Source organism: Manacus vitellinus, unplaced genomic scaffold, assembly GCF_001715985.3.
Source record: "Manacus vitellinus isolate BGI_N305 unplaced genomic scaffold, ASM171598v3 scaffold_2_pilon, whole genome shotgun sequence".
Classification (NCBI taxonomy): domain Eukaryota; kingdom Metazoa; phylum Chordata; class Aves; order Passeriformes; family Pipridae; genus Manacus; species Manacus vitellinus.
The window spans coordinates 30,820,444-30,848,077 of NW_021940208.1; the positions used below are offsets into that span (position 1 = coordinate 30,820,444).

General features: G+C 37.9%; 2 protein-coding genes across 3 annotated transcripts in view; one reads left to right on the plus strand and one right to left on the minus strand.

Moving 5' to 3' along the window:
* Window positions 1-27,634, plus strand: part of RB1 (RB transcriptional corepressor 1) — a 70,609-nt gene that overhangs the window by 37,735 nt on the left and 5,240 nt on the right. For both annotated transcript variants that reach the window (XM_018071271.2, XM_029960881.1), the window contains exons 18-21: window positions 25,432-25,550; window positions 25,924-26,069; window positions 26,751-26,896; window positions 27,460-27,564. In XM_018071271.2, coding sequence (XP_017926760.1) covers window positions 25,432-25,550; window positions 25,924-26,069; window positions 26,751-26,896; window positions 27,460-27,564 — 516 coding nt within the window. The remainder of the gene's footprint in view (window positions 1-25,431; window positions 25,551-25,923; window positions 26,070-26,750; window positions 26,897-27,459; window positions 27,565-27,634) is intronic.
* Window positions 4,138-5,849, minus strand: LPAR6 (lysophosphatidic acid receptor 6). Its single transcript, XM_008929100.4, is given in 2 exon segments — window positions 4,138-4,323; window positions 4,326-5,849. Coding segments are annotated over 2 exon segments (939 nt in total). The 5' UTR covers window positions 5,206-5,849; the 3' UTR covers window positions 4,138-4,264.

Consider the following 27,634-nt stretch of genomic DNA (forward strand, 5'->3'; position numbering starts at 1 on the left):
TAGAGGATAATGCGCTTGGGTGGGATTTTCAAATTACCAGTCTCAAAGTGAACCTCACGGGGTTCTCTGTAATTTTAGCTGAATTCTTTGTGTATTTCTAAAAGTCTCATCTTTGGTGATGATGATGCTTGAAATTACAAGTGAAAATGACTATCTCACTTGCAAGAGATGATGGAAGACCAACTAATCAAGAGTGATATGGAAAGACTGAATGACAATCTAGTACTCTCTGGCTCTTTCAAAAGAAGTGAGAGGGCAGTAATGAAACTAGTGGATTTGAAACAAAACGATGTTTGCATTTCTTAGTTTTATTCCCCCTCCACACATATGCAATGTGAACTTTTTACTGCTGTGAATGTTAAAAACTTTACACACGTTTGAAGGAACACAGGAGAAGCTCACAGAAGAGAAATTTTTAATGTTGCTGAGCACACAAATACATCCGATCCCAAAAGTCCTGAGATATGACCGGGACACACTTGAGAAAGTCTTGTGTGCCTCTCCTACTGTTATCTTATTCCCCAGGCATCCAGCCTTGGCTGCTGTTGGAGGCAAGACTGTAGATTAGCTGAATGTTTGGGATCTGACCCAGTACAGCCATTCTTATCTTCTACCTGGTCTCAAAAGGTCTTTCTCAATCTTTGCATTTCTATGTCTGAGGTTACCTCCTTAAGAAATGAAAGCTTGGAGGTTGATTCCAGTTAAGAATTCCTTATCTGTCTACAGTATCTTCCGTGGGGTTTTTTACACACTTTTGGATGAAAAGTATGAAAATGTGTTTGACTTGGTATTGGTATTTCTTTAAATATCCAAGACATGTATACTAAGGGGGGAAAAAAATTGACTTGCATTCTGTTCCTGAAAAAGCCAGAAGTTAAAATTTCAAGCTGAGTATAGAAAGTATAAAATGGGAGGACATCTTTTGATTTTCGAAGGAATGATATGTTGAGATAAATCTGAGGTGTTTATCATAGGTTTGTTTCTTTTTCCTTGTCTTTTGAAACTGCTGGTTAATTATCTAGTTATCAATGTCTGCCTGCCTTGATTTAGATCAAAAACATGCTTGAAATCAACTAAATTTCCTCTACTTTTATTTTTATAGTAAGTGTGCATTTTCTGCACTCTGTAGATGAAGAAACCAGACTGCAAAGAACAGTTTTTTTAAGTTTTGATTCTAGAACTGAACTCCTAATGCCCCCTGTGTAGGCATATGAGTAAAAATAATTCACTTTTAGGAAGTACTGGTTGCAACACATTCAGATCCTCAGGAGCTCTGACAATATAAGCCTTTTTTATTTGAGAGCTCTTGGCATGAATTAGGATCATAACTCCTCATCTAGGTTTTAAATTTAAATTTTAGCATAAGACCTTACCAGAGAGACATGAGAGTTGGTATCAAAGGCAGGAGCACAGGGAGGGAGTGCATCTGTTCAGGAATGTACCAGTGAAAACATTGCTCCATCCACAACTCTCCAGGATAATCTTGTTGCAGAACCAGAAAAGGTGGAGAAAATCTCATCCAGTCCTGAATAGCTGGTACCTTGGCTTTATATCAGCTTGTTGTGGGAGGTACAGATTCACTCCTCTTCTAAATCAGTCAGATCAGGAATTTTTCAAGTAATGGCCTGATTCTCAAAATTACAGATGATGGTTTTTTTGACTGTGTTGGTTTTTTGTTAGGGTATTTGGTTCTCCCACACACACCCCTGTGGAAGAGTGAAGTAAGTTTAATAATAAAAAATACAAAGCTTCCTCAAATAGTTTTGGGATATCAAGCTATTAACTGGTTAGAAAGCTATTGTATTGTGTGGCACTGTGCTGTTGCAAAAAGCAGAAGCTTCTGCCCTGGAGAGTAAGTGCAAAGCAGAAAGATCTCCTGCCTGTGCTTCTCCAGCCTGCTCAAGCTAATACACCAAGGAAGTCTGGTTTAAAGGGGAGTACTCATGCATGTGACTTTATCTACTTGTTCTGCTTGTAAGTCAGTGATTTTTTTTCTTTATTTCCCCCCCCTGCAGTTGTGTAATCTCAGACTGGGTAGCTTCCCTTTACCAGGGTGAGGCTCTGGGGTGCTCACTGCTGTAGTGCAGAGATGTTGCTGAACAAGTTGTCACTCAAACTGAGTAACAGCTTTGACAAGCTCCATGAGAGTAGTAGCCTAGAAACATAGCCCAGTATGTAATTTAAAGGCTTTTGTCTCACAGTCTTTAAAAGGGAGTCTAGTATTAAACAGGCTCTTTAGAGAGGGATTCACTGAGGTGTTAGAGATGCATATCTGGTTTTGAACTTTGGATTTGTCAGTGGCATATGGAAAATGTACAGAATTTCTACTCTATGCTGGGGCTTTTGTGCGTTTTTCTGAAGTCGGATATGAATCTGAGAAGAGTTTAGGATTCCCAGCAAAGATAATTGCTTATTTTCAGATATTATACAGATGTTTATATCTGTGATATGTTTGTAGCTTAAGCTCATACTATTTGACTTTTCCTTTTATAAGTTGTATGGATAAAGATTGAAAATGCTCTTAAATTTAAAATTCAATCAACATTACTTTCCGGCAGTCTTTCAGTAACTCAGTCACCCAGTCGTAGGAGGCAATGTACTGTTGAGTTGTAAGAATTAACAAAAGCTTTGCAAAGGGAAGTAAACTCAGACAGATAACATATGATATACTCTGACAGCTCAATATGCCTTTTCTCCAACATTGATTCGTGCTTCTGTACACAGCCCTGAAGTAAAAATGCCTCAGTGCTGTATCTGTGTTGCAGCTGACTGTCCTAAATCTAAAGTGCCAATTCATGTAAACTCAGTTCTTATTCTTGACTCCATTGTTTTTGAGGAGGAAAAAACAACACTTACTTTTACCTTTTAAAATTTTTTTATTTTACAGTGATGTTAAATTAATTTTGAGGAAAATGTACACAATGTTCTAGAGCTGGGAAACGTATAAAGCAGGATGTTTTAAAGCACTTTTGTCTATGTATTCTTGTTTGTAACATTAATATATGTAGATTCCTCCTTTTACATAGCGTTGACCTCTCAAAATGTCTTGGTTAATTTTGCCAGCACGTAGCCCCAAGTACTGATTTTTATTACTTTTTGAAGTTTGAAAGAAAATAACATTTGATATTTTAAATGCTTATGTTAAAATTATTTCTAGGACATGAAAATTGAGAGGAAGTTGCACTCAAAATCACAGTGTCTTGAATTTCTTTAGGGGACACTGAATAGTTTTCTGGAAGAAATATTTGAGTTGATGCACATGTTCATTTCTAGTTGGCAAAAGTCATGTTTTTCTAAGAAACTACTACTTTGGATTGAATTAACTTATTTGGAGGATGTTATTTTCCTCAAAAGTCATGTTGAGTTGGAGAACTTCTCACAAAAGACTTTAATACAGTGTTACTGTACCTGAAGCACTAACTTCAGTCATCAGAAATTACTTTGTTTTAATTACATAGGCATCTGAGACAGAGGTGAGAAGAAAAACCAGTCTGTCTAAGTAATTTCCGAATGCTCTAAACTACCAGAAGACTTAATTACTTCATGGGGGCCAGACTTGTGGAGATAGCATATATTTTAATAAGATAAACCTAGGAGAAACAAAGTTCTTATAACCCATGGATCGAAGCCTCCTATGAACGCAGTGTTCCCTAAGAAGGAAGGTGGAGGGAAAAAGAAGGAGGGGAAGGAGTAAGAGGGAGAGAGAGAGAAAAGAGGAAACCTTGGAGCAGGCACAGTAGCTTATGAAGTGATATGACAATAAGGGGCAATTTTCCTGAGTGACTGGATCCTGTAGCGTAAAGTAGGCAGCTTCACCCCCATCCTCAGTAACTTGGAAACTGGTAGCATTATTAAAAATGAGCAATTGTTTTAACTTCAGGAAAGAAAACCAACCTATTTTTTTATTTGTGTTTGCCTTGACAAACAGTCTTTGGACTTTGGTTAACCTAATCCAAACCTAAAAGTTCATTCCTAACATACAATCTGTCAGAACAGACCTTTGACGTAAATTCTTAAAATACTTTTCCCGTGTGCTATTATGCTTAACACTTTTACAGCCTTGTAATAAACTTTTCAGATGTGAAGGAAGCATAACATTTACATATCGGAACATATGTCCACAGCTGAAGAAATGTGCAGGCTTCTAATTCCAGTTTAGTCCCAGTAGTCTCTTAATATAGTTTATATTGTAGAATCACTGTCAAATATTTTCATTTTTATGGTCTGAAGGCTGTGTTGAATGAAGTTTTCTGAAACTGGCCTTTCAGAGAATCTGACGTCGCGTGTTCTTGTGGACCGGTTCTTTTTTATCGAATTTTGGATCGTATCTGATGTGAAGTAGTAGACTATAGGGTCAAAACAGCAGTTTGAAACGGCGATGCACAGAGTGATGGGGTACATAGTCCTGACTGCAGTTACCACTGAGCAATTAATCCAGGTCTGTGTTCTCATAAGGGAGTAAAGTATTAAGGTAATGTTATAAGGCACAAAGCAGAAGCAGAATATCACCAAATGGACAACAATCATTTTGAGTACCTTTTTCTTGCTTAATTTATTCCGGCTTAATGTAAGCGGCTTATTCAAAGTCCGTAGGACCATAGTGGAGCAGGTAACATTCAAGATGAGTGGAATAAAAAACCCAACTGTTTCAATGAAGATAACAATCCGAGATAGGTAGGTTTTCCACGTGTCCTCTGAAAAGTTTTCAAAGCATGTCCTTTGTGCAGTATTGTTATGGCAGTTTGTAGACTGGAAAAAGCTTGCTGGTGTGCTGCCTGCTAACACAATTATCCACACTGCGACACAGACAATTTTTGCATTCCTCTTGGTTCGAAGAGTCTTAGATCGGAAGGGGTGTACGATAGCTAAAAAGCGATCTACACTTATGCACGTCAGAAATAAAATGCTCCCATACATATTTGTATAAAAGAGGGTGACAGAAATCTTGCAAAGAATGTCTCCAAATGGCCAGTTTCTGGTTACAAAGTAATAAATCCTGAAGGGTAATGTAAACACGAAAAGCAGATCCGATATGGCTAAATTAAGCATGTAAGTTGTAGTTTCATTTCGCACTTTTAAGGTACAAGTGAAAATGTAGATAGCCACACAGTTTGCTATGAGGCCGAGAACAAACACCATGCTAAAGATACACCCATACAAAGTATATTTAAAGGAGTCCTCAGTGGAACAATTAGAGCTTACCATTATAATGGTACGTTTAAAATTCCTGTGATTTGGAGGTTTCTCTGGTATTTTTATTGCAACTTTTTTGAAATTCCAGAAGAACTCGCAGATCAGATGTATTTTGAACAGTGTGTTTTGGCAAATTTGTTGTGCTGTGAAGCTTCAGGGAAGAAAGGCGAGCTCTGTGGCAGGGGAGTACATCTCCAGCAGAAATCACCAGAAGGTCACTCTTTTCTTCCGAGTGCTATTTGTAATCACATAGCCAGTCGGCAAAAGTCGGAAAAGGCATCATCCGTGGCAGATGAGATCACCTCAAAGCTTCCTTAGTTCCATTTTCCACCTCGATTCAATGAAGCCATTGTAGGGCTTTCTGCCTTACTCCTGGCTGCAGATCGTGACGGCAAAGCCTTGTCCATCCGAATGTACTGGGAGTATGTGCCTTGCGAAACGATTTCCTGGACGCCACAATGTGGGCACTTGCATTTCTCCCTCAGCTGCCTTTCTGTACAACAAGTTTTTCAGCTTGCTGGCTGGCCCCATGGGGCAGGAAGCAGAAGCAGAAGGGAGCTGCTTGCCAGGGCAGAAACCGAATTCCAGAGCGTGTTTGTTCCTGCAGCCCACAGCCCTCGGCAGCCCTCCTGCAGCCCAGCTCCTTCTGGAGAGGAGAGCAGAGCGCTCAGGCAATTTGTAGCATGACATCACAGGAAGAAGAGGCTGGGCGCTGAAGAATGGTTTCAGTTTGGTTTGTTTGCCTTCCCCTAATCTGATAACGTCTCTGCTGTACCTTGCAGACTGTAGCTTGCAGGCGTGCAAATGGTCACCAGCAGAGTGCTCCAGCTGCCTCTTAACTCTTTCCATGCTTCCTGAAAAGTCCTTTGTCAATGTTGCCAGGGCCTGAAAAATCTTTTTCTTTAGTCATGAGAAGACTTTGCAGTGCCTGAATAACCCTCATGCCTTAAAGTTCCTGTTTTTCTTTGGAGATAATAGTAATTGTGGGATTTTATACAGGATTGAATTAACATTATGATTTTTGTTAGATATCTTTCCTTGTAATAGAGAACACATTAATCACCAGGAATCAGCTGAGCGGTTCTACCTAAATTCCCTCAATACTAAGCTCAGGAGGGACAAAGATACACTGTTAGGTAATTAAATAATTTCACCAGATAATAACTGAGAGAGAATTGCTCTTGGATATTCCCAGGACTGAGATGTGTTGCAGTGGGAGGAGAAATTTTTAACTTGTTCCATGTTAGAAAGTATACCCCAAGCTTTATTGCTAGCCAGAAAGGTGGGTCTTTAAAAAAAAAATACACTTCAGGGTTTTTTTGAAATATTGTGATGTGGAAAGCATTTTCTTCAATATGTAAGCACAGAATTAATACAGCAAAATGCATAGTGTACTGTGCAATTGTTTCTGGTGATTTAAAGGGGCCAGTTATCGCATATGCACAAAACAGTCCCATTAGTCACTGATTAATGAAACAAAAACATGTTATAACTAATTAAATTGTTAAGTAAATATAAAAAAACCCATCTCTTATTGCCTTTGGGGCAGATATGAGGTAAATCTCAGTTTAGACAGACTCATTTATTTAACAGCAGCTTGGATAGACTCACTTCTGGCATCAAAACCAGTCTATTTCTAAGTCTTAGAATAACAAATCTCTTCATATCTGGCTGGGTGGCATGGTTCTTTTGAAGTAGATTTTAATCAGTTGTACCTAAGCAAGGCTCTGGGCAGAACCTTTATAGTCTGCTGTGAAGAAGAGTAAATAATAGCACTTCACAGGATTTTGGCACGATTTCTTATGTAAGCCATGTCAGACAAAATTCAGAAACATGAAAAAGTGGTTCTTATTTTATTTCAAGTTTGCTTTATAGTTTTTTGTTAAATATTTTCACCTTGATTTTGAGTTGAAATCAAGCAGTTTAAGTTCAATAGGCTATAACCACAAGAAACCTTCTTGACTATTTTTGAAATTCATGCTTAATCATAAAGCATAGTGCATTTTGCACTTCTAAGTCAGCCAGAAATGAAAATGTGAGCTTGGCAGAGTCTCTCATGTGTCCAATTTAACTTGTACCTTAGCATAAAGTTTGTCTTACCTGACTTTACTCACAATAGCACATTAAATTTTGTTTCAGTTCCAGGCAACCTTGCATGGTGAGAGAGGGGTTTTCCTGCAAAAGTTCTGCATCAGGCTGTGGGAACTCTGATCTCAGTTTTACTTCCTTTATACAGCAAAACAAGGCAGGGCAGGCTCAGTTACTGGAATGAAAATCCATGAAGTACAGAAATTTGATGTCACATGTCAAAGCCTCAAGCAATAATTCACGTCTAGAGAGAGAAACTAGTGGAAATGAGTATGTCTCTCATCGATCAGTGCTTGATTTTGGCATTTGGGCGAAGGTGTGGGTACACAGAGGCAGGGTGGGACGTCTGATCAGAGGCACTGTCCATTTTACCATGGTAAATGTGCTTTAAAGCAGTTGTGAAGGGGCATCCTCAGCCTTTGCTTCATCCGTTGGACCCCCTGCCTTGCTATGGCCTGTGTTGTTGCTCCTGTTACATATGTGGATACTACTCATATCTCTATTTTAGAGTATTGTGTGTATACTTTTGTTGTCTTTGTGACTCTATGGCCCCTGTACCCTTTTGGTGTAGTACAGTACATGCACTTTGCATTAATTGAAGAGCTAAGTCGTATTTGTATATGTCCAGAAATACCATTCAGATGCAGGATTTCTCCACCTTTGAATGAAAATTTGAAAACCCCAAGTTGACCGGTTTTTCATTGCTTTCATGTTTCAGCAAGGAAGGGTTATGACTGAGCGTGCAGGCTGAGTTATTTTAGTGTAAAAGTGTGATTGGCAAAGGCAAATTGTGTATCCTTTTTCTTAATTTAGATGTAGCTGATTGTTACCAAGAAGTGTTTAAATTTGTGTGAGCTTCTCCAAGCTGAAAAGCCTGTACTAGTGCTCTGGGAGCTGCTGGGAGTCAGGAGTAGCCTCCCTTCTGGCCAGGCTCCAGCACGAGCAGGGGCGAAACTTCATTGCACACTCCCTGTTCGCTGGATCTTGTTCTAAGGTGTTGAGCTTTGTGCTGACAGGTTCAGAAAACAGTTTAGTAGACCCCAGTGCTTTAAAAATTTTTAAAGAAGTTTATCAGTTATTATGGAGAAAGAATTGACATGGTAATGACCTTGCTTATGCTCCTTCACCAAAAGCAATTTTCCTTTGGGATGGGGAGGGGAGGTAGGCAGGAGGAAGCAGCTGCAGGGAGGGCCCTGTACGCTGAGGGGGGTTTTTTCTCTGAAGGAAACAATGCTGTTGCTGCAGGGAAACGCATATGTAAGTCTGTCTACCTTTCTGGGTCAGGCAGGAATGAGTTAGGACCTGTCATTTGTTGCTAGTGCTAGATGAGCAAAACCTGCATTTCCATTAACAGGCTTCCTCTGGCTCTTGAAGAGGCACCAAAGGCAGAGTGAGCATGGGCTCCTTAAAGGCAAGAGCTGATGAGATTCTTGAAATCATCTCTAACTTCAGCAGCAAAAGATTTCATGCACTGCTTCAACCAGTTACCACTTAACTCTGCTTATATGAGTTTAGATATCTGAGTTGAGGTATCTAGGACTATTTACACCCTTAAGTGATCTTGGATTTGTGTGGCAAACTTATTCCAGCATTGAACAGGGGGTCGGAAGGAAAAGCACTTATAACCCTAGCAGTGCGCTAGTAGAGTGGCTGTAGGACACTGCTCCTTCCTTGTACCCCTGGATGCCACATAGTTGAATACTTGCTTTCATTTATGACATGGGGGCAGGATCCCTTAAATTCAGAAGTCTAATTTGAATGGTAAAGAAATATTTCACTGAAATAAAATATTGGAAGGCTTCCAAATATTGGAAGGCTTTCCAAGCCTTTGGAGTTGTGCTAACCAGTGTTGGGTGTTCCTCACCTTCAGTTCTGGTGGGTGCTTCTGAAACAGAAGTTGTAGTCAAAGGTGAAAGAAATTTTGAACTTGTCTTATGTACTGTATTTAGTCTGTGCTGATGCTACTACTAAAAGCTCTTTAGAGGAAAAAAACCAACCGCAACATTAATAGTGTTGTAATAAATTTCTACAGTGTTTCCAAGGCCAGAGTATGCACTGTTAAATGATGCACAAAATGCTCTATGTAACTCTGTTATTCAATAACTAATGTTACTGCTTTCAGAGACACATCTGTGTCATGGTGCAGGCATTTGTTCATACTTGCTTAAGCAAACTTATGCAGAAGAACTTGTGCTATCTGTTGCAGTGAAGGCAAACTGTGGCAGGACAGTATTTTCTTTGCTCTAAGTTGTTATTTATCCAGTCATTTTTATGGGTTTAGGCATTTCTTGTCTATTTACTGGAGTTCCTCCTTGAGCATGTGTATGTACAGAAAGGAATTTATTACGATTGAGAAGTAGAACTGGGAGCCAGGAAGTCTCTTTCTGGCTGTGCTACAAATTTTCTGTTCCAATCCTGGCAGTTTTCTGTGACTTTGTGCTCTAGCTTCCCTCCATGTAAGAGTTCATTCACTTCCACACTGGGTAATTGCTAAATATAGTTTGAAGTCCTTGGATGGAGAATCCTTTATTAAATAGGATCTTAAGGTAGTGAATGTGGTGAAAATGTAGAAAGATTAAAATTTTCTCTTTTTAGATTAGCTTCCAGCCAAGCAAAAGGATCAATTAAGAGACATTCAAATTACAAGTAAAAATTGAAAGAAAACCGTAAACATTTTTTCCACTGAAAGTTTGACCTTCTAGAACCAGTTTTCTCAATTAGTTCTTCTTTTACTAGCTGTGTTCTAATACACAGCAGCCAAAAATCTTCCAAGTATTAAAAAAAAAAAAAAGGCAAGAGAAGTGAAAGTATTTGAGCTGTAGTCTATTAGGTTGTGTAATTGCTTAAAAAGGGAAAATGAAGCTCAGAATAAAACTCTAGAGTTCTTCATTCTTGCCTGTTGGAAATGCTCTTTTTTCTCTTCAGAATTGTTTCAATTTTCTTTATAGGAGATATTACAACTGCTCCTCTCCTGCTTGTAGAAAAAGGAAACAATTTCTCTCCTTTTGTATGAGTTTTCAGTTTGCTAGAGTCCTTTCTTTTCCTCTCTACTCTTGAGTTGATGGAGGGATTTTAAAACCCAAACATACATACAGGAAAGGTATTTTGAACTTGAGAACAATAGTTTGTTTTGGTTCTTTGTTCTTAAAAATATGTGAATATGACAATCATACTCTAAGAAATGCCACTTTTAGTCAAATTCTAGTTCTGAAACACTTCTTCACAGTATTTATTGTATATTTGTGCGTACACAAGCAGTTTCTTTGAACCACTTCAGTTAGTTATATGAAGTCCCTTCCTGGCTGTTTCCTATACTGTCCATGATGTACCTAGTAGTATAAAGAGAAGTGGACTAGAGAGAACATGTTTTCACTTAAGGAATAATATGTAAAAGCTGATACAGGCAGAAAGGAAAACCAACGTGTTGATTAATAATTTTTAGGCAACTAAGAGGCGAATAAGAATACTCTGTTGCTTCTGGTGTAAAACCTTCTCCTTTGAAATACAAACCTAAAGTGTTGCTGTTGGGACTGTGTTAGTCATTGCAGTATCCCTTAACATAATAGTATCTTTCAGAATATTCACAGGTCTGCTAGAGGCTTTTTAAATACTCAAACTTATGGGGGAACAACTTAAGAGAATGAGAAAATAAGAGAACCTTTAAAAATACTATTAATTGGACATTTTTTTTTCTTGTTTTCTTTTGATTTTGTGTAAAGGTTTGTTGGAGAAGAGTTTTGGAAAAAGCTTTCCATGCACAGTGGTGGAGAAAAGTGCAGAACTGTGTGCTGGAGTTTGTCATAGAAGTTCTGAAGATATTTTTAGAGTATTTCAGAAAATATAGGTACCCTTTGCTTACATTTTAGAGCTTGCTCTTGGCATTATTTGGTTTGTTGCCCACAAGAGTTGAGACAGATTGAAAATAGGGGATTAATTTTTTAAAGTATAATACCGCAATTTTGAAAATAGTATCCATGATAGCACTAATAGAAAAATACTAGGTCTAATAGCAAAAGAAGCTTTTCTAAAAGAAGCTCAAAGGCCCAGTTAATGCTAATGAACACGTTAGGGTTACCTAGAATTATGTAAACGTTGTCATGGAATATGCAGATTGGTTGTTTGCACTGTAAATACACAGGACCAGTTACAGCAACGCTTTAGGCCACTGACACGAATGACACGAGGGACAAATTCTTGAATGAAGGTTCTGGATTTACATTTTTTGTGTAACTCATGGAAAGTCCCAGGAGCAGTTTTTGCTTACATTCTCAAATATTTTGATGTGCAAAGCAAATTTTTTTGAGAATGCAGTTATAAAGATATCCAGAGGAAACAATAATTGCGTAAGATATTGTCACCATGTCAATTTGTTATCTGATATATTGAAAAGGGTGGCCCCCACCTGCCTCTAATACGTGCAGCAAGAACATCTAAGAAATGGCACACCTGCTTACTCACCCCTGGACCTCAGCTTTAAGTTCTTCGTTTTCTGTAGCTATGAACAGTGTGTGGTGTGCATGTGTGTGTTAGGAGCTGTTGATTTAAGCCTCTGACCCTTTCTGTGGTCTCATTTTAAGGGAAAATCTGCTTTGCAGGATGAACAAAATCATCATTTCCATTGCATCTTAATAAGCCCACTTGGCAAGATAAGAAACTCTTGAGAGATGACTGGAAATGGTTCTGCTGCTGTATAGCATAGAGGTCCTACAGTATGTGTAGTAGACATTGTACAGAGATTTGTTAGGGACAGTGACCTGGAGAATTTATAACAGGTATCCAGACACATCCTGAGGTGATGTTCAGAGTTGCACTTTATAGTGCATAACTTCTTTATGTATACTGCAGTGTATTACCTGGAGAAAAGGCAACATGGCATCATGCCTTAGGAATGTATGTTAGACATCAGGTGATTGTGACATATAAATAAGTCTAGTTGATCTTACAGTAGGCTAGTAGAGGCTAGATAACAAGAAATCTTTTTGAGCTTTAATCTGTGGATGACTACAAATTTTACCTCAAAATACCTTTCAAGTATAAAACGTGACTCTTTTAAGAAAAAATAAATTTAAAAATCAGTTGCTATATTAAGCAAATACTAGGAATGATAGGAAGGAATAAGCCTCATTAATTATTTAGGAAACTGTTCCAAAAGATACAGGGTGAAATGGTCATGATAACAGATCTTGTAAGAAAGACATTTGCAATTTGTGTAATTCTAAGGCAATTACTTGTTATTTTTCAGATTTTTAACCAAAGTTTTTGCCCAACATGTATTCTCTGACCATGATTAAGGTAGTCTGATTCAATGTCAGGATTACTGGTGTTACTTCACACAGTTCTTGAGGGTATATTTTACTTTCATGACAAATTACTTGGAACCACTGCATCCAATGTGTGCAACCTCTTTCAGTTTTGGCCAAGTGGAGGCCTCTGAATTTGTACAGAGGATTTTGACCTCTACTTGCCAGAGGCAGCACAAAGCCCACAGTCACACTCCTATTCTCTTTCTTATAAAGGATAACATTATGAAGCCATTGAAAGAATTTGCCATAGTCATTCAATAAGATTTATGAGTTAATATTGTTTAAAAAACCAAAAAATCTATGGTATTAATTTGGTTTCCTTCAAAAAAACAGAATGTAAGAAGTTAAGGGGGGGGAAATTTTTCATAAGAATTGTTCAAGCTGGTAAACTAATTAGTTTAGATAAATACTGACATGAAAATGCTTGTCAGGGGAAAACTGCTGCCAAGAAGCAGAACTTAGGTTTGATTAATGTGAAGAACTATTACTTTCTAAATCTGTAAGTCAGCAAATAACCTTTTTAAATTCTACATGATAAGATCACTTAAATGATTACCTAGCATATCATTAGTACTGGTAAACAGCATTTAAAAATACTTCAGCTCACTTTCTCCTATAGCTGCTCTTTCCTTCCAGCCCATATCCTGTAATTTTATGAAACCAATTCAGGACTTTATGAACTATTTTATTACATTGTTTATCACATTTAACAGTTGCGTTTTCGGTGTGGCCATCAGCTAATACCTAGAAGGTAAGGAAGGAAATGTCAATTGACAATGGACAAAGGACTTGCTTCTCATGTGATAATTTAAAATTGTCTGCTGCAATCTTGGAGGAGTTGAGTGATGTTTTCAAATGCAAAACATTTGTCATAAATGATCCATTTTCACTTGAATCTGTGTTAATAATCTTCCTGGAAGTGGCAAGGTGTCTCTCTGGGAGACATTGGTTTGACCCTGGCAGGAGAGGGGAGGCTGGAACCCACATCCCATGCCCTGAGCAAGTGTCTTTGTTATGAGGGATTCTCATCTTTTGCTGTAAGAGAATGAATCCTCTGAAACAAGATACTCCATCTCTGAAAATGTTCAAGCCCCAGGTGGGATGGGGCTTTGAGCTACCTGGTCTAGTCAAAGGTGTCCCTGCCTCTGGTGAGGGGGTTAGAACTAGATGATCTTTAAGATCCCTTCTAACCCAAACCATTCTATGATTCTGTGATAATATATTTAGCCTCAGAAGGAGGTACTACATAAAAACCAGAAGCTTTATGCTGCAGTTCCCAGTGAGATATCCATGCAATACTATTTTACTCCTACAGGGTACTTCCAGTGATGGTGGTAGAGGAAGATCCAGGTAGTGTTGAGCAGCATACACTGTCCTGCACACTCCTTACTCAAGTCTCGGGGTTTTGTTGAACTTTCTCAGCTGTTATCTATGGTGGTTTAGTGGTTCAGTGCTATAGCTGGAAAAGGTTAATTTTTGGCTATGCAAGTCTTTAAAATCTGAGGTAGAAGCAGTAGTATTGAAAGTCATTAGCTTTAAGTTTCAGTAGTTATCACTTATGTGGTCTCTGAAAGAAAAAAAAATCTTCAATGAGGGGGCAAGGGATAAGAGTGAGTGGATCAGGTACCGACTGTTGTGGAAAGATCACAAAGGTCCTACTTCTGCTTACAAATATTACCTTAAATTTCTCTGTACTTTTGTAATTCATTGGGTTCTGATACAGTTTTTATGGTTGACTTAAGCAGTTTGAATGTGGGCTGTTACTTGAAGTAGTCCTACCGCTGTCCGTTTAAGCCTCTGTGCTTCTTCCCTTGTGCTGTGTGTATGTATGCATATACATGAATGAGAAAAACTGTTTGGTTTAAAACTAATCCTAAAAAATACATAATTTTAAGTCATAGCTGTGCTAATGGTGAAGCAAGGGATGAAGCATAAAGTGCAAATGTCTAACTTAGAGAAGCGCCAGTGCACTTTGACTGATTTAGTGCTGCAAGTGTTGTAGCAAAGTTCAACTTTGAGGCTTTAAAATCTGTATTGTTTTGACTCTTGGCCAGACATTAACTTAGTGTTTGACTGTGTGAGGTTTAAAAGGCTCATCTAAGCTCAAGAGTGAGATCTATGCTTCTGGTCTACTACCCTGTAATTTATTTTCATATAAGTAGTTTGAAATAGTGGTATTTATAATATAATAAAAGAGAGCAATATACACCTAATTGATTTTTCCACAAAGGAGGATAAAAATGAGTGGTAATACAGACACAGTATGCATAGTCATGCTTTCCTATTTAAGATTAATAGAGGTGATAAAGGATGTCAGCTTTGTAAGGCAAATATCCAATCCATAGTGAATTGAAGATGCTGTTAGTTTTCTTACTGACTTCAGGGTGCTTTGGGCCAACTGGCTTCACTGCTGGTATTGGTTTCCATTTTTCTTGTCATGCTATGGTCTAAAGACTGCCAACCAATCTAGAGAGTTAGAAAATCACACACAATATGCTACAGATACCTCATTTCACCTGCATTTAAAATAGACAAAATAGAGAGTCAGGTAGCAGGGAGATAGATTCAGGTTGAAATGGTCATTTGTGGGTCTGACCTCAGAAATGTATTAATTAGCAGCCTCTTACTTCATTGAAAGTGAATGGTAAAACCTGTTTTGTTTTTGCTGTGGCTTAGTAATTGGTTTATATGCTTTAGAGTAGCTACAGAAAATGCCTGCTGAATGATTAATGAGGAACTTGTAAGATACTTAAGTTAAAAAACAAAATAGAGAAGTCTACATAGCAGAACTACTCGATTGTTGTATCTTAGCTGAGGTGCCTTGTATGAGCTTTTTTTAAACAGCGGCATACAAACATATGTTTATATGTAAGGCTTCTGGCTGCTGTTTGGCTGTGCTTGTGGGCACACTTTGGGTTTTGTTTGGTATCAGTACATTTGTGGTGAAGTCAGTGGAGCTACCCATAACAGATCCCACACTAACTAACTAAAAGCAGAAATGTGCATTTTCTTTACAGTGAAAGTGAAGACAGCAGAGTAAAAGTGCTTCCAAATTAAAGTAACTCCTTTAAATTTGACAGCTATTTACATGTTCTTTGTCTATCTTTCTCTGAGGTATCAAAGGTACACAGAACAACTTAATATATATACCTAAGTCAGTATGAAAATGGTTTGTTTTATTACTAGAAGCAATGTGGTGAAGTTTCAAGATCAGCTTGTGTTTTCAAGTCTTCTTTTTATTCTTTATATTTTTTGAGGGAGGCAGATCTTCATTATTAAAATGCAACATAAATCTATGAGAGCTATGACTTTTTAATCTCATAGGAGTTTTGCTTCTTTTGAGATAATCATTTTGGAGCTTACCTCTATAGTAGAGATGATACAAAAAAAAAAAGTCAATTTTAAGTGAACTCTCTATTCCTGTACCCCATCCTTTCTTAAAAATTATTTTCAACTTATTGAAAATGATGGGAGGTTGACAGGTTTTGGAGAGCTGTAACTGGGATTGGAAAGTGCTTGTCCAATCCGAGGTTTTATCTTCCCTCTGGCTTTTGCCCTGGACCACCCTCAGTCACACCCCTTGGGAATTGGGGCTGGGGTCTCTGAGACCCTCTCTTCATCAGTCTTCATATTCTTCGGGGTACAGGGGTCACACAGTTACCCAGAGTTTGACTGTACTCTGCGGTTTAGGCCAAGGTACAAGTGTTCTCTAAGCAGAATGGACCTGTCTTAAAGAGAAACAAAACATTTCTACTGGAATTCAGGGGTAGATTTTATATGGGGAGTGTAGAATGGGGTAATAGGTTTGGAGAGTTTCTGTGCTAAGGGTAAAGGAATGAAATGCTGCTGCTTCTAAATCTACTTCTGCTATATAACTACTTAAAAAACTTACAAAAATTAGAAAAATCAAAAAACTTAATGGACCTTAAGGCATCACTGTGAAGTCATCCAAATGGAAACGCACTGAATTTTAAACGCCCTGCTTGAGCAGGGAGGTTGGACCAGGTGCCCCACTGTGATCCTTTCCAACCTTAGCCATTCTATTCTATAATTTCCTGCATGATTCTGCTCTAAATATCTAAGAGGGAAGTGTTACGCCTTCCAGTGTTGTTTTTCCAGAGCCTGAGCTAGCCATCACTGATCAGTCTTCAAAAAAGATTCTCATGTGTGGCCATGAGAAAAGGCACTGAATATCACGTCTTACATTATGTTCTGAAAAATAGTAATGGTCTTATTAGTGGAAACATGAGCTCAAACTTCTTGCAGATGTTACTGTCGTCCAAGTTTACCACATACACACACACAAATAAATTGTTTAGAGTTTTTTGCCCCTTATTGTTTTTACCCTTCTTTGCTAGTTCAGCTACATTTTTGGTGTTAGAAAAAAGTTAAAGCAGATATATTGCATTCTTTTAAGTTTTCTTTAGTCTATTTAAAGTATCCTAGAATAACTCTGTGGATACACCACATGTTCTGGTATAAGTATCTTCTGACTCTCATCATTTACTAAGGGATACTCTTCATGTTTGATAATATTAATTCCATTTTTTGTTCTGCTTCAGATCTATGCAAAGTTAATGCTGATTTACTAATTCTTTAATTGTTTCTCATATGGTTATACAAATTTATAGTTTGTAGTTGTGGAAGCCAACTAATGCTGTAGATTGGTGAAACTGCCCTTGAGAGGAGTGGTGGGAAGTGGAGAAGGGCACTTTTTCTTTCTTTTTTTCTTTTTTAGTGGAAAGCACTGTTAATATCTTTTTACCCTTTTTTACGAGGGCATGCAGTGAGAGGACAAGAGGGAATGGCCTTAAACAGAGGACAGGTTTAGGTTAGATATTAGGAAGAAATTCTTCACTGTGAGACTGGTAGGACACTGGCACAGGTTGTCCAGAGAAGCTGTGAGTGTCCCATACCTGGAAATGTTCAAGGCCAGGTTGGATAGGACTTTGAGCAACCTGGTCTAGTGGAAGGTATCACTGCCTCTGGCAGGGGGTCCAACTAGATGATCTTTAAGATCCCTTTCATCCTAACTCGTTCTATGATCTGCCTCAGAATTAGTTGTAACACTTTGAGAGAAAACAGTAGGGAAAATACTTTGTAATTGTTGAAATACTAGATGTATAAAATTACTAAAAAGTAAGTATGAAATAGGCATAACATCAAAAAATATAGGTGTCAGTGCTTTCCAAGTTTTTGTTTCAGGTCTATTCAGACAAGTTGTTGGAAAGTTTGGGGTGTTTTGAGTGGTTTTTTTACTATTCTGTTTCACACTGTCAGAATTCCACTGTTTCTTTTCCAATGTTTTTTTATGAACTCTGAATAATAGCCCAAGACTTTTTTTAACCTTCTCTTGTTAATTTGATTTCCAGTGCAGCTTCCTTACCTCTATTATACTGCATTTTGACTGATTGTTAAATAACTGCTTGTAAGGCAGAAATGTTTAAATGGAGGCATCTTAAATTCTGCCAACTGAGCACTCAGAAGGTCTGCATATGCTTCTGCTTTGAAAGCCAAGCGCAGCAGGATGACTGCCAGGTCTTGTCTGCCTTGAGCTAACACTAAGTATAGACTAACTGAGCTTGAGATATTCCATAATGGTAGTCATGGAAGTACTGGCTCAAATTAAGACCAAAACTCTTCTCAAAGCATGTGCCCAAAATGTTATGACTGATTTTTGTTACAACTTCAGGTTTTTCCTTCTTCTTTGTCATGTGTAATTTTCTTCACATTGTAATGTTTTCTAGAAGTGGTTGATAAATCCATCACATAAAATGGTTTTCATGCTTGTGTTGCCATGCTTTGGTATAAAACATGGCACGTTGGTTTTACAACTCAAATTTCTTTGTGCTATTTTTCTATTTTAGATTATATGAAGCATGTTGCAAGATATTTATGGTTATTTTTGCTTTTAAATAATCATAGAGTAGTCTGCTTGTAATTGTTTCAGGACATATACCTTCCCCTAGCTAATATTACTTTTTCTAGAGAATAGGTCTTTCTGTGCATGTAACTTATTCCAATCTGCTGCAGATTATCTATTATATCCTTTTCTGTTCAATTCCTAATTCGTTGACTCCTTGATTATGTTGGTAAAAGATACTGTCCTGCTCTTCCAAAAACTGCTGTCACTGAAGTTTCCTAGAACACTTACCACATTTAGGTTGTAAAAGAATTGTTTGGGGCGCTTTGTACCTAAATTTGTACAGTTAATGAGAAACTGGAAAGAACACAAGACTTGAAACTGAATTACTGGCTTTAAACAAAAGTCTCAGAGACACCTCATTGTCATGTTTCCACTTGTACTTGCAAAAATATTTCCCAGAACCTGTCTTAATTGTTCTGGGAACTGGGTCTGTGTAAGTCAGTTAGAAATGAAACTGATGTAAAACGTGATGTGGTATTGTAACAGCTTGTTTGATTGTTCCAATAGTAATTACCTAAATAAATTCTCTTTACTGAGATAGACATTTTGTGGCCCAAAAGTTGCTCTGAAGAAAATAAGTGCTTGAGTGCTGTTTTGCTCCTGAGTGTAATAATTTTTCATATATAAAAATAACTATAGAAATGATCTAATACTTTGTGATGTCAGTTAACATAATGGTCCCTTAAAGCAACTCTTTGCTATTTCCTGTGCTGAAAATATTTATACTCTGTAGTGTTTTCACAGTTTAAAGTTGTTGCTATAGTTCTCAACCTCAAGATCTTTGGCAGAATGTGTTGTTACTGACTGATATATTGTCATTTGCAACAGTCACATGGTTCAGATCAGGTCCATTTTAGTTTAGTGTACACAATTTCTATCCAGAAAGTGGGGGGAAACTGGTATCCATTCAGTTGTCTTTGAGACCTTTGGCTTTTGCCTAAAAATCTTGAAAAGTATTTGACCAAGAATGAGTCATATTGAAGCCTGGTTGCTCTGGGGGGATAGGTAATACAGTTACTAATTACTTCAGATAGAGATTGTTTCTACAGCTGCACTGCCAGTACAGACCACAGATTCATCTGGAAGATGCTCACAACAATTGCTTTGGGGAGAAAATGTGTGGTAGATAAGCCTAAAATGATATTTTCTTGGCTAATGCTCAGCAAAAAAATACATAACAAGGGTTATTGTATTCTGTTTTGATTTGTGTACCTGCATGTGCAGTTGTGTGAGTTGAGCAGAAAAACCTCTTGAAGGAAGTGGTGCAAGACCTGACTGCAGCCTGCTCAGGGTCATCCTGCATAGTTAAAAAAACCCAGGTCTATAAATTTGTAGTTCTGCTTGTGGACTGTCTTTCAAAACACCTTTCAAACCGATTTTTAAAAAGTTAACCTCACAGGCTTGGCAAACAGGAGCATTCCTGATGACCAGGGTTCATTTCTCCCTTCAACTGGTAATTGGTTGCAGAGCTATAAAGCAATAACTCTGTCAGAAATTTCCCTGTTTGCTGAGTGTTATCACTGGTCTGTGTAATAGTTTTGAACATAACCAATAGTATCAGTCACTATGTTAACAGAGAAGGTCTATCATCTTTATATTTAAAATTTAAAAACTGTTTTCACAGACTTTTTTCTCCTTTACTAGGAAGGATACTTTAATGATGTTCTTTTATCACTCTTGTGCAATGAGGTCATCCCATGGACCTTTGTTAAGAGACCCTGTAAAACATGAAGAATTGACTAATCAGTCTTCATTTGGTAAAGAGTAATTTTGGGAGTGGAGGGGTTGAAAACTATGGTATTTGTTTTCTGAAATAATGTTTTATTTCCAACAAGATTTGCCAGGTCTCTCCAGAGACTTTTGAGGAAGAGTAGGTTATCACAAAACTCTGAGGAGAGTGGATTTGCAGCATCATTTAAAGCAACAAAACTTTAAGATTCATACCCAGACTGTGGCGGCCTGGCTTTCCTTCTCTGACTGGAGAGATTTAACTTCTTTATCACTAGATAAAAGAAGATCCTCACAAGGCTTAATGACCCTATTACTTCATCTTAAATGCTGGATATGAGTAAGGACTTGTATTAAACATGCACATGCTGTAAGGAGTTAAAAGCAGATCTGTCTGTATTCTTATATGAATTAAATCATTAACACTGCAATTTTTAATGTTTTTCTTTATAAATTTTGTAAGTAGAAGCCCCAATGGGAACATAATTTATGTAACACAACTTATATGTGTGAAATTAGGACACGATCCTTAACATTACTGTTTTTTTCATGGTCAATATTGTTTCAGTTTAGACTGTGAGTTGTACTTTGCTTTGGCAGGCCTAAATTATCTCAGAATTCTGATAACTAATTATCATGTGAAACTTCTGAAAAGGCAACTTTCAAAAGTTGCAAGCAAAAGTCAACTTTCTGGGCATGCAATTCTCTCGTGAGGAAGAGGGTTGGAAATAGCTTGTGCTGATCCAGTCCTTGCACTTCCATTCCAAAGCTGTCAGTTCTAAACTGGCTTTGTTTTGCCCTGTAAATCACAGCCCTCTTTTAGTACATTATGAAAAAGAAAATTGTTTAACATTATGTATTGTATTGACTGATTCAATAATTTGAAAACCAGAATAAATCCCCCCAAAAATAAATAAAAAAACACCCTAGGGACCTTGGCATTAAGATATATGCATAGTTAAGTGCTAAACACTGCATTAAAATTTATTGTGAACAGATAACTAGAACCTGGGTATGTATTAGGAAATTATTATAAAGAATAAAAATATAAAGCTTATAGAAAACAAAGACGAAAGCAGTTTTTAAAAATCTGTGAGTGCTAATAGCACTGCTTAAATCTGCTCAGGGTCTTTCTCTATGGTCAGTGGAGTACACCCAAACCCTAGGGTAGCTCTTCCCCATATTTAAGGATGTAGGTCTTTTGTTTAATCTTTTCATGGAAACCAAAGTCTAGTTAAACATGTTGTTGAGATAGAGCCAATACAAAGATTGGGAAGCTGGGAAGCACCTGTGTGTCCTGTAGTTTCACTGTAGCCAAATAAAGATTAGCCAACAAGAAATTCTGCCTGTTTTGTCCATGAAAGGAGCTTTCAGATGGGGAAAAATCACTGCAGATGGCTGTGATGGAGGTGTTGCTGCAGGGAAGCATCCTACAAAGCTTCACTTAACAAAGCCCCACTTAATTCACAGATATAGCGTTGGGGATTTAGTTAGCCCTGGGTAGTGTGAGAGGGGAGTGAGTCAAATTTCAGTCTTATTCTTCATTCTGATGCCAGTGGCCTTTTGACCTTGAGAAATTTTAAGCCTTCATTGCTTTCTCCTTTTTTTACACTAATAAAAGGGGGTTTCTGTAGCCATCACAGGGAAGTCTCAAATGAAAAGCAGCATTTTGCTTAATTAGTGAAATTTATTCTGTGGCTGCATCTAGTAACATTAATCACTTACTGAGCATTAAATTAAAGTAAAAACTGCAAATCTGCTTTCACGTGAAAGGAACGCATTGGAAGTGACCTATTCACCTCAAGTGCTGCTTAAAAGCTATAAAAAGCAATATAAAATTTGTACAAGATAGCATGAATAACATCACTTTAGAAACAAGTTCCCAATAAACATTCCCATTCGATTAAGCTGGACCGGGGGGTTAAAGTTCTTTGTGACTATTACTTAGAGGACTGGTAATTGCCTGGTTAATGATGTTATACTTTGTTCATTTGAGCGTTGAATATCAAATAGTGGAACTAAAGCTGAAGTTTGCCCTGGTGAGCTTGAAAACTCCCTGCAAGCTGCACGACGTGCTTTGAATTCACTAAACAGAATTATTTTCCATGAGTAAATATAAAGAAAGGAGACAAGGCTGTAATTAAACCCATCAGTTTCTCAGGATGGGGGGTAGTTGCATTTGAGAAAACTTGTCTCTACATAATTCTACATTATGGCACACACTTTTTTTGTGAGGCACCAGTCTTGTCAGTGTAGCTCCTATTCATCCAACTACCTGACCATGCATTTGGAAAGGTACCATTGAGAGTGGTAGGGCTCCCTGGGGAAAGAACACAGAGGGCTGCATCTAAAGTGTGAGAGGAAGGTGGAAACAAAACAGAAATTTCACCAGGTCTGAAAACTAAATGCCCTCTTCCTGCTCATGCAGCCAAAGGGCTAACAAAGGCTGTGCAGTCAGTGTAGGTGACACAGCTGTGGTTTGCCCAAGGGCACGTGTTGAATCAGGCTGTCTCACATCCTGCCATTACTGATGCTGGCACCTCTGTGCTGCTGGGCCCGGCTGGGTTGCAACATCCTGTTTATCTTGCCTTGTTTTTAACTACAGTGTCAATTAGTATTTGTGGGAGCCAAAAAATATTGGGCTCACTGCATCTTGCTATTGGGTCTCTATAAGTAGATGTTTCTGCACAAAGAATATCCCTTTGCTGACTGTGGCTCATCTAACTGATGGAAAGCAGCAGTAGGTTTTCTATATTCCTGTCAGATAAATTTCACTTGCCGAACAGTTTATGGAACAGGTTGTTGTCAGTAAATGCAGGACATCTTGTACTTTGTTCTCTGCTCTTTTGTGCTTTGCTCCCAGTGTTGCTGCCTTGTCTGTTCTTACTGATTATTCTGGCTCTGCTTGTGATTCTCTGCGAAGTGGACCTAAATCTGGGTTTGCTTTCTCTGTTAACTTTCTGCTGTCTTAGTGCATCAGCTCCACTTACATTGAGGTCAACTGATTGTCAAGGCTGGCAGGTAGAAGAGGAGGAGTGGAAATTATGAAAAAATAAGCAGATCTCTTCCATTGGTAGCAAGCTGCTGTGCCTCCTCACTTTATCTAATGAAATCACACTTGGAATAGTGAAAATTATAGCAGGGGTGAGAGAGGACCTGGAACTGCTGGTCTCAAGTGCTAACTCAAAAATAATAATTTTTGCTTCTATTCCTAGACCTCTCATTCCCCTTTATCAACCCTTTTTCCTCCTACTGATGTTTCATTCAAAACAATACTTTCCCAGTCATAAATAGCTAAAATATGAAATGAATGAAGCAGGGTTCACTCTTAGTCAAGATATCTCATCAATAATTTAATGATTGCTCTGGGAAAGAAACTTGGATTCTTCAGAGCATAGTGAATGGTGGGAATAATAAAAAGGAAGAGACCAGAAGAATGAGAAATGGAGAAGGTAATGTGTCTGTGCTTGCAGCAAGTGCAATGCTGAGAGAAACAAGTGAGAGGAGTGTGTGTACTACTAAGTGCAGGGGAAAATTATGCAAACCAGCCCAAGAGCTGAACTGGTGGAGAAACAGTACAGAAATAACTGTGTGGTTATGAATCAGTAACTGATGTATTTTATGTTATGGATGAAACACCTCCAGTATTGCCAAAATCATAATTTAAAAATTGCACGGTGTGAAAAATTGTAAATCTCATCACTCTCATCTTGTTGCTCTAAATTTTTATTTGATGCACTTCAGAAGAAACGTGTTGTTTTTTTAGAAATAAGTCTAAATGAGAAATGTCTTAATGCTAGTTTTAATTCTCATAAATCTAGTCTCGTTTTACTAGGCCATGTCTTACTGCCTTAGCCGGGTGATGCTGCATACTTTAGATGCATGCTGTGCTCTTGTTTGTAGCTGCAGATTTATCATCTGTGCCATCACATTTTAGTATTAATAATGTGCATTTGTAGGTTCAAACAGACCATACATAGACCATCTGATGATGCATTGTGTACAAAGCAATGAGCTGACTGATTTTACTACTGTCTTTTGGGGAGATCATTTCAGGAAAATGCTGAATGTTTGTTTTTGCCCACTTTGTCCTCAGTTGGTACTATGGACACTGCTTCCCCCCCAAGAAGGCAGATATTTGCTAATCAAATGTTCCTCTGTTGCTTCAGGAGTTCTGATACTGTACTTTTGAGAGGCAACATTGTGCTCGAGGATGAGTCTTCTGTTGGAAGAAAACAAAACAATCTAGAAGCCAGCAACCCTGTGTTTTCAAAATTAATTATAAATCCGGTCCCAAAATATTTTCCCATGCAGTCTTCTTGTCTCAGCATAATTCTACTCTGTGCATGACACACAAGCAGCCTGAGATTTTGTTTCTGCAAGACTGCTGTTTATTACTAACATCAGCGGAAGTGCTGATGTTGCTTCACCCAGAACCTTTCCATTCCTCTTACATTCTCTCTGCATCACTTTCTACTTCAAACTCTTAGTTTCCAATGTATTCCAACTGCCTTGCCTAAAGTATTGATAATTAACCTCAAATCAAAATGTTTTTTGTTTTTGACCATGAAGGCACAGACTTAATGAATCCAGAATCACTTAAACTCTTGCCAGAGGTGGCTCTGCAACATGATACAGCAGAGACTAAAGTCTCCAGTGCAGTTAAATGAGTTATGACCCTGGTTTGTATATTATCATATGCAAAATATTGGGTAGATGTTGTAGCAGAAATAGATTGACAGCAGGTACAGCAGTAACTTTCAGTCACCAATGGGTTGCGATTTCCTTTGATTGTTTTTTGTTTGGTTGGTTGATTTGGGGTTTTTTGTGTTGGGGTTTTTTTTGTTATTTTTTGAAATGCGACATTTTATGTATTTTCTTGTATTGTTTGGTCTTCTTTTCAGGAATGGCTATTTAATAGGAAGTAGTAAGGGATTCTAGAATACAACTGTGTCTCAAATCTGCAGTTAGCCTATATCTAATGGATTGCTGATGAAACAAGAAAAAATGTGCTTGGTGTATTTAATAGTTAAAAGTTATCTGGCAAAATATGAGTGTTCTGAAGTACTTCAACACTTTAATCTTCTATTGAGGATCATATTTTGGTGGATTTTTTTGGAGAAGAGGGAACCAAATCCATTTAAAGTGGTTGTCTATTCTTAGTACAATGTGGTATTCCTATAATTTTTCTAGGGGTCGCCTCTGTTTGATCTTATCAAGCAGTCAAAAGAACGAGAAGGCCAAACTGATCAGCCTGAGACCACTTCGACTCCCAGTACACCTTTGCAACATAATCACACTGCTGCAGACCTGTAAGTGACATGCATGCCTGAAGTCTAGCAAAATGTGAAGTTAATATCACCCTTAAAATTCACCTCTATTCTGTTTTCCTACTTGTTAGGCTTGGTACTTAGGTTTTGTTAAACTGTCGTATTTGCAGATGTTAATTACTCGTATAAATTTAAATCAAATGCTGAAATCTGTTTTTCTAAGATCCATCAAACCTGTAACTGCAAACTGTTATCTCATTTGCCTAGGAATAAATAAGTCCCTCTATCAGGTATTGAGGATAACAGGTTGCAATAGCAATTAATTTCTTAAGGAAGAGTTCCTGCAAGTATTATTCATATAAAATTGTTCTTTTATCCTGTGATATTAACTGCTTAATATATGTTGAATCTCCAGCTACCTTTCTCCTGTGAAATCTCCTAAGAAGAAAGCATCTGGACCTCCTCCAAGTGCTAATTCCACTCCAGATGCTCAATCTGGTGCGACTCCGCAAACACAGAAACCACAAAAATCTACCTCCCTCTCTCTGTTCTATAAAAAAGGTTTGTTACTTCTGTATGTGCTGACATTTGCAGTTATCTCATGTTATTTATCTGTTTTGGTGCTCAAGATTTCTTAAAAAATTATTGTAGAATCTGTAGTGAACAGTGTGCAGACCCTCTGGAGGAAACTGTAAAATGGTGCCAGCAGGTTAATGGGTGCGCTCTGCACGCTGGAAGTTTGAACTGAAAACTTAACCTACTGACTGTTAAGAATGTCCGTATGGGCTCAGATGGAGGGTTCTTCTTTTCCCAGCAGTGACCGTAAATAGGTATCCTGGGAAGCTAAAGAACTGGGCAAGCATGGACAGTGCTTCCCCTGAATGCTTTCCCAAGCTTTGACTTTGTCCAGCTCCGGGTTTTTTCTGAACCTTTTGCACTGTGTCAGATTAGTAACTCTCAGCAGATTCATGTTCCAAATGCTTGTTCAGGCTCTTTTTGAATTGACGTAGACATGCATGTGCAGCATTGTTTGGTGTGGTCTTCCATATGTCCACTGTCTCTTGTATGAAGAATCTTTTCCATTTATTTTAAAACTGGCTTTTACTACCTTCATTTGATGTCTTGTAGTTTTTGTAGTTGGAGACAGCAAACGTTCAATTGCTGTCGATCCTCCATTGCATTCTTCTTTTGTATGCCCCTATTATTACAATTCCAGTTTATTTGTCCTCTCTGTTTCTAAAGTGTATCTTCTGGCTTATCGTCGGCTACATACGCTGTTCCTTCAGCTTCTCTCCGAACATCCTGACCTGGAACCCTTGATCTGGACCCTCTTCCAGTACACACTGCAAAATGAGTATGAGCTAATGAGAGACAGGCACTTGGACCAGGTAACATGAACAAAAAAGTTTCGAAAAGCTTAAAAAGACTCTGCTGAACAAAATGTTTCTTAGACATTCTTTAGCCATCAGAAATTGTACTCTTGAGTTTTTATTTTTCTACTGATCACTGAGAGGAGAACTTAATTTAGACTGAAGTCTCTCATCTCAGTTTTTTAAGCACTGGCAGTTACTCACTATGGCATTGTCAAATACCATTTTCATCTATTTTCAAAATAATGTAGCACACCACAATTTCTAATAATTTGCATAAGAAAATAATGATTTTCTTTGGGAAGACCACATGGGTGGCTGATAAATGTTTTGTTATTCTACTCTAAAATTGCAATGTGTGAAATGAGTTTTAGAAGATACTATCAGCTCCAGTTAGTTGATTGTCATACAGAAATAGAGGTAACAGTAGATGACTTACGTTCTGGGAGTTCTTATGAAGTTGAATTGCAGGCTAGTTTACGGAACACTAACAGTAACAGAAAGCTTATTTCTTAACTTGAAATGACGAAGGTGATTTCATTTTCTGCATGTTCAGTTGTCTTGTCTTGTTTCTTTAATAGATCATGATGTGTTCCATGTATGGCATATGCAAAGTAAAGAATATAGATCTTCGATTTAAAATAATAGTTTCTGCATACAAGGAGCTTTGCAACACAAATCAAGAGGTATGGAAGTTCTTAAAAGTTACTCCTCCATAAAAATGTTATAAACTAATTCTTTCTCTCTGAAATCAAA